The sequence below is a fragment of the Semicossyphus pulcher genome, unplaced genomic scaffold (genome assembly GCF_022749685.1).
Source record: "Semicossyphus pulcher isolate SPU_LCO1_2020_fin unplaced genomic scaffold, fSemPul1.0.p SCAF_8, whole genome shotgun sequence".
NCBI classification, from domain to species: Eukaryota; Metazoa; Chordata; class Actinopteri; order Labriformes; family Labridae; genus Semicossyphus; species Semicossyphus pulcher.
The window spans coordinates 15,000,872-15,008,190 of record NW_027211759.1 but is presented as its reverse complement, the minus strand read 5'-3'; the positions used below and the strand labels follow the sequence as shown (position 1 = coordinate 15,008,190).

At 40.9% G+C, this 7,319-nt stretch overlaps 1 protein-coding gene across 1 annotated transcript in view; it reads left to right on the top strand.

The window, feature by feature from the left end:
• Positions 1–1,647: 1,647 nt before the first annotated feature.
• The window catches only part of roraa (RAR-related orphan receptor A, paralog a), a 184,009-nt gene continuing 178,337 nt past the window's right edge, over positions 1,648–7,319 (top strand). The window contains exon 1 of the mRNA XM_069685734.1: positions 1,648–1,957. Within this exon, the coding sequence (XP_069541835.1) occupies positions 1,804–1,957 (154 nt within the window). The 5' untranslated portion in view covers positions 1,648–1,803. The remainder of the gene's footprint in view (positions 1,958–7,319) is intronic.

The window sequence follows — 7,319 nt, the reverse complement described above, 5'->3', positions numbered from 1 at the left end:
CTTTATGTTTCGTATTTATCTAAACATGCATATGCATTCATTTAATCAGACAATAGCATGGTAAACCATTGTAGTATGCGTCTTGTGTTTCGGTACTATACTTCACACTATTTTCTTTTATGTAAATTAAGTCATTTGAGTTATTAATTGTTGATCCAACTTTAAAACAATGACATGAAAGAAAGAATAGTGTCTGTTATGGATGCTACACTTTGTGATCATCCATGACCACCTTCTTTTTTAACACTTTCCTTGTCAGTTAAGCTTTATGAAGAAAGAAAGTAAAAGTATGTTAACACAAAAATAAACTACTTGTACTTCATGTATATTAAAACATGTTCAACTAAGCGTTTGAATATAGTGTTTTGAGTGTAATCCCCAAAGGATCCACTGCTGTGTAAATGATGGTAATTTTAATTAAGCCTAATGTTTGTGAAACACCTTGTAAAGTTATTAATATTTAATAACAAATACATGTTGTACAGGTATAGTGTCTTAAAAGATAAAACCATCCCTTTAAGATTTGATCGCTTCCTAAGATCACTGCTTTTGTCGTGTATGTATCTTCCTGCCTTGCCTATCAGCAGTCTGGCTCTGCACTGAGAGGGCAGGACCATGTCAAAGTCCACGTGCACCGCTTTGAAGGGGCGGGGTTCCGTCTCGCAGCTTGCCCGCTGATCACATGCAGGAAGCGTGCTGTTTGTAATTGCTGCGCAACAAGCGGCGCACGGCTGCCGGTTTTCAGAGTGACGTTTGATGCCAGCTGTACACGGCTTTGTATTTTAAAGCATAGATTCTCTCCAAACTGCTGTCAGTCTTAACTTTTATCCGGCAGAGCGGAGACTAAACACAGGTTACTGTGCGAGGAGAGGAAAGAGTCCTTTCATCAGCCCGAGCAGACTGCTCAGACATGCAGTCCGCTCCTCCCACAGGACTGGGGAGATGATGATGATGATGATGACGATGATAATAATGGTGGTGGTGATGATGAAAATAATGAAGTGCACTCTGGTTATCCTTGTTTGAAATCTAAGACATGAAAGTTGAGTAGTTGTATGGTCGGCAGTAGCCTTTAGACTGCTACATGCTGCATTCAGGAACCACAGTGAAAGACTTAGCAGGAAATAATTCCAGCAGCTCTGCTGCTTTTGACTGTGAGCTTGCAAACATGGTCTCTGTTGTGTACTGTGAATAGGATATAATGATTTGGATGATAGTGGCAATATCTACCTCAGCTGTATTCCATTTTAAAATTTTGATTTAGCAAAATAAAAGCCCTATGAGTTGAAGTTATCATCCAGATTATGTGCATTATTCAGTTTAACATCCTGATGAAGTTATTTAGATCATGAGATGATGCAAATGCATGTCATGATGGTGTATTTTGGCCATTTTGGTCAGTTTTCAGTTTCAAATTCAGCTGCAGCCTTTCAGTAGTGTTATTACACCTTCTTAGCCAAATGATATGCATAAGTAGAAACGTGCTGTTTAAGGTTAGATTATTAATGTATCCCTATTCCTATGTCAAACTGCGCAGGGGTCGATCAGCATGGATTACTTTCAGGCCTACATCTATTCTTCGGCTATTGACAACCTCTCCCTTTCCAGTGTGCATGAGTGGAGCTCTCACTAGCGCTGCTAGTGGACAATCAGACCTACACACCCACCTCCAGACACACTCGCATTTCTCATTTCTTACTTCTAGTCTAAATTAGATAGCGAGACGCAGTGTCGGAGCTCACACATCGCATAGAATTAGTTTGAAGTACTAGCGCTAGTTAAACAGTGAATCTGAAATTCAACATGGACTCCCCTCCAGATCCAGCGAGCGACCCGGGCAACAGCGCCTCGGAGCCGGCTACCCCGGTCAGGGAACCCCCGGTAAACCTGGAGACGCTCCGGAAAGCGGACCATCCAGCCCCGGTTCGAAGGCAGACCTGTTCGAGCACCAACAGAGGTAAGCGGACCGTATTTCGCTTTTTAATGTGTGGGGAATAAAGCGCGATCGATGTTTTTTTAATCAAACTTCAAAATGAATTAAAGCGCCTCCCTCATAAATAACTACACAGTGTCTAAATTCACACAAGCAGGGACATGGCTTTTTATTCAGCGGCTTTTTGAGCCCGTTCGACTGTAATTAGTGCCTCGGTGTGTGTTGCTGGCGTTCAGGCTCCACTGACAGCTCAAATCATAGGGGGGTGATACGGTCACAGATGTCACATTTACTCTGACTGTAGGATAAATCAATTACCCAGCAAGTTCAAACTGACCGTCAGGAGCTTCTCCTGGTGCCAAAACAGGCCAACCTGTCCGCTCAGATGCGTTATTGTCAAAGTGTCAAAAGTGAACTTTTAGAGACTGTGGGCCAGTTTATCGATCACACTCGCTCTCCTTTGTACAGAGACGTGTCCTCCACTATTCCTCACACAGCTCCCAGATTCAGCCTGTTCATGTGAGCAAAAAGACGCCCCAGCAGCTGGAATTTGTTTAAGCAGCAGCTCTGAAACACTGTTGCGAGCATGGAGGCGCCTCCTGCGACTAAAACCTCCTCATGATCACACGATACAAACCACACAGGCCTTTAATATCAATTAGCCCGTCAAAAGTCAGTCTGTAATGGTGCAGCTGATTTCATTTAACATGATTTATCCACCACGTCCCGTCCATGTTGTACAGTACAGACAGTATTTAACCACACCCCCTCTCGGCTGTCTCCGGCACAGGCTAACATCCAAGTTCAAAGAAATAGTGAATTCTCTGCTCATTCTTGACAGGCACACTTGCTGTGTACATGACAGTGAGGCACACGGCGTATACACGACAATTAATTCATTGCACGGTGCGTTTTTTGTGTGCGCACTCCTCCTGTGCGCAAGGGTATATTTAGAGTGTGATATGGTGAATGTGGAATGTAAGCTGGTTATGTAACAGGTTTAGCCATAAACAGAGGCGCGCAACTGAGAGCAGAAATCATCATCGTGGATCTTTTCTCTTTAGACAACAGCTCACCCACTCTGTGTGATCACTATTGTTGTAAAATGACCAAAAATCACCGCACTTGAGCGTTTATTTACACACGCCACTGAAGGGAAACTGAGCGACTTTGTGGGCAGGCACAGCCGGAGCACTTATGTAATAGCGGGGCAAAGACAGGTAGTTGTGAGGCTTCGTGGATTGATTTCTTTTTTTTTTCTCGTAAGTCTGACTTTGAGACACTCCTAACCTGCTGACCCATATTCACCCCACCCTTTTATGCACAGGATTAAAGTGTGTCTGGGAAAGAGAAAGACAGGAAAAAGGACGCCTTCAGTCTGTTATGTAATGCTGAATGGGTGAAAAAAAAAACATGTTCAGTCAGTGGGACCAACCTCTGCAGCTTAAGAGGAGTTCCCCTTCACACCAACTTTGTTTTGACCCTTTGTTTTGAAGATTAGGAGCGACTGTTAGAGAGCGTTAGCTGTCGTAAGCTTGTAGAAAAGTTTTGGAAACTTTATAGGAAGTTATTGTGATTTCACAATTGTCTGAAATGTGTCATGATCAGTTTCCTAAATTAATATATTGTCATGTTTTAAATATGTTGTAAAAACCCCAACGTCTATATTAATCTATGACGTGTTGAATTCTGTTAATCTGGCTCAATTTTCAAAAGACTGGCAATAACAGGCAATTCATTTCTTATGCCTTATCCAGAATCATCTGTAAACCTGATGTTAATCATCATAACAGCCGTCTGTTGTGCTTTAACATCTCATCTATACTCTTAAAAATATGTCTCAAGGCGTTAAAGCTCTGCAACAGTTGGCCTGTTTTTATATATACATTTTTTAATAGTGATAAGTATTTAAAACACTCACTATGCACAAGATCAAAAAGTTTCCGTTCATAAAGAAATGATGGTGCAATTTAATAAAGCGCTGATGTAAAAGTACAAGTGTTCTATTAAGAAGTAACTGCAGTTGTTTTATTGCGCTGGCTCAGTTCAGCGCAGGATTACTCAAAACATAAAACGATAAGCGCGGTTATGGCTCCCGGTTGTGTTTTTGGAGCACACTTCCATACGCTGAGACTTTCCAGGCCGGGCACAGAAACCCACATCTGAGAGGCGTCAGCTTCCCTCTTTACACCAGCTATATTTTCGACTTTCTGAGGATGCACTGCATTTCTTATCCTGCATGCAGAGCGTTTACTGTTTTAACCCTGAGTGCTAATACCTTTTAAGTAGAAAGGGCTTACTTCAGCAAAAGCTGTGCTGTAAGACGTGAGTGGGTCAGGGAACGGGCCTTGCAGGGGCTGTGGATATCATTACTGGAAAGCAGGAACGGTGTTATTTTCATATTGCGAGATCCCTGCAGTTTCGCAAATTTGGAAACAATCAATATTAATGGCTCGGTTACGTAAGGTCACGGTCTCTGCAGAGGATTGAATGCTCACAATCGTACAGGGGAGGTTTGAGGCTGCAGATCTAATCAGAGCTCCGGTGGGCTGGAATCTGTGTTTACTTTAGTTTGTGTCAGTGTCCAAAGTGTGTGTGTGTGTGTGTATGTGTAGTGTACATGCACATGCACATGTACTGTAATTTTCATTAGATGATGCTGACAACCGGGCTTGTCTTCGTATGCTGTACGATGTCTGTTTTTGTCAGTAACCGTCAAAGGAAGTGATCTGAACATTATTTTCCTTTGTTAGGGAGAAAGAGGTGGAAATTATGGCAACTCAGAAGAGACAAAAAACTGCTCTGTGTTTCTTTTAACACGAGGAAATCTGTCACCAGGTGTAGTGTGATAAGTTTTCCTACAGCAGAGAATATTAGAGTGTGTCCTGCTTATTAGCTGCTCATATCTAGAGCGAAATGTCTTTGATATTTTCATACTTAATTCCAACCTATTATGATATTTGTAGTTTTTAAGAGGAAAAAAGGTAGCCATTTTTAAAGTTTATTTCATTTCAGGTAACAAATCTTCCCTGAAACAATCATTAAAAGAAAGAGTATGAAAATATTCACACTTCTCTCAATGAACACTACACCAGACTTTCATCCAGCTGTTTTATTTCTGGGCAGCAAAGTGAGAGCTCTCGTTTGGAGCGGCAGCATTTATTTAGTTGTTGACACAAGACGGCTGAGGTGCAGGGACGCTTTAAAAAAAAAAAAAGGTCCTACACAAAAATCTCCGAAAGCCAGGAGTTGGCTCGGGGCTCGCACGCCACTCGAGTGGACAGCAACATTATTGAGGCTGTGGCATTCTCATATTCACTGAATGAGGGCTCGCTGCCTGCTGGAGAGCACCAGGATACAGGTGTTGGCTTCTAGCTGAGCCTTCAGCTCGGACACATCCCACAGTAAAACTCCATTAGGTGCAGTTTTTTCTGGCTCGCTGCCTGTAACATTATATCGAGTTTCAGTCCTCCTGCGTTTTGAAGTGTGGGTGAGGTAATGATATCATGCGCTCTTTTATTGGTACCTGTCAGACAGTTAACTCTGTTAAATGTTAACCCAAGTCAAAGCTCAGTATTTGATCCACTCACATAAAGTCCTTCACAATAAAAGCATCAGCCAGTTTAACTAAAAAGACAAACAGTCAGTTCATTGATTGTACACTGAGCGGTTGCGTAGATGGTGACTTATGCTCTTAGTTTACACTTTGGCACCTCTACCTTTCAACATAAAGGTGCTCTTGTTAAGAGCTTCAAAGGTCAAATTACACACATGAGAGGTATCATGCTAATCTAAGGAGGATGTACCCGTGAATGTCATCAGGATTAGTAACTAAGCACTGAATGAGATTTTGTGATATTGGGGCATCCGGCTCTTTTATCCCCACCTTTAGTTTGTTCAACTAAATAACAACTTATATTATAATGAATTTTGATGACTACAATTGTCCTACTTATGTGGAAAGTTCTGCAAATTGTTCTGTACTTTTTCGGTCCCTTGAAATGAAAAATGCCTCGTTTCTTCTTCTTACCTTGTTTCCCTCCGTGGACTCTTCTCTCTATCGTCGTTTGCAAAAAAAAACATGGTTTGAAGTTTTGGGATATTTTTGTTCTGTAAATTATTTTCCTGTAAAGTTTCAAAAGTTTTTTTAGCTGATGCTTCTTGTGTGTGTATAAAGTTTCTGTCCAGTTAAGTCATATTGTTAATTTTAGTCTCATATAATATATACTCTATCAGTTTAATGTTGTACTTGAGTATATTGAGATAATAAGATCAGAGGGGGTGTTTGGGTGCCTTAGTTGAGATATAAATGGCTGAAATGAACTTTTAAACATGTTTTTAAGTCAAATATTTTAATTTAAAATTAAATGAAGTTCCCTCTAATTTAAGTCGTGCCTTAGTATCGAGCTTTGTGAGCAATCAGGTCAAACTTTTCGGGATAATACGCCCTCACAGGCAGTTTTTCAAACAATTTTGTTACAATTAAATAGACTTTTTTTATGTTTGTAGCTCCGCTGGCGAGAGTGCAAGTTAATATGCGACACTGTAACTTCTTTGGTCAGGTGGTTTACTGCTTTGGTTTAGTTTGTTGTGTTAGTGCTTCATCCATTGGGCACTTGTAGCATGGATTTGTAACATTGGTAATAATCATTGGAACATTTAATCTACATGCCAAAGTCCACAGTGACGTAGACCAGAACTTGTTCTGTGTTTGTTACAAAGAAAGTACATTATAAGAACTCCTGTTGATTTTTTTTGTAGGTTAAATACATTTTTAATGTTGTTTTTCCTTCCAGGCCAGTGAACATTTACACACTGACAGGAAGCTGGTAGCCGTTAGCAATTCTACCATTGCCTGAGTTAGACACTTTATTCACCCCTTTATTCTCCCTATAAGCCGAAACATTTGGGCCAATAGCTTCAAAGTATGCCATACTGAAATCTATCTTCATTTATATCAAGTGTGTACAAATGTCTAAGAACTAAACTCTTTGACACCTTAAAGTGAAGCAGCACTCTCCATTCACTGAAGTTCAAGGCCAAAGTTATTTGGGTTCATGTGCTTCCAATCAGCGCAGGAATTTGAATTAAAGTGCAGTAGTTGTTACACGGCTCAGGATGCACACTGTAGATGCAGAACAAGAATGAATTCCCCCCTTTTTTTCCCTATTAACTTGTGATTCCTCTTTTAGATGTATTGGGTGTGTATTAAAGGTGCTGCAATGCGAGCTCTGCTGGACTATATTAATTTTAAAAAAGTTTAGAAATGTCAAACTTAACCTCGACCAAATCTGAAAGTTTGATCCTTGCGGGACGTTTTATTTTGGAGTTTGAGTCACCAGTGGCCTAACTGGGGCTGGCGAGGAAGTTCCGACTGGTGACAGAC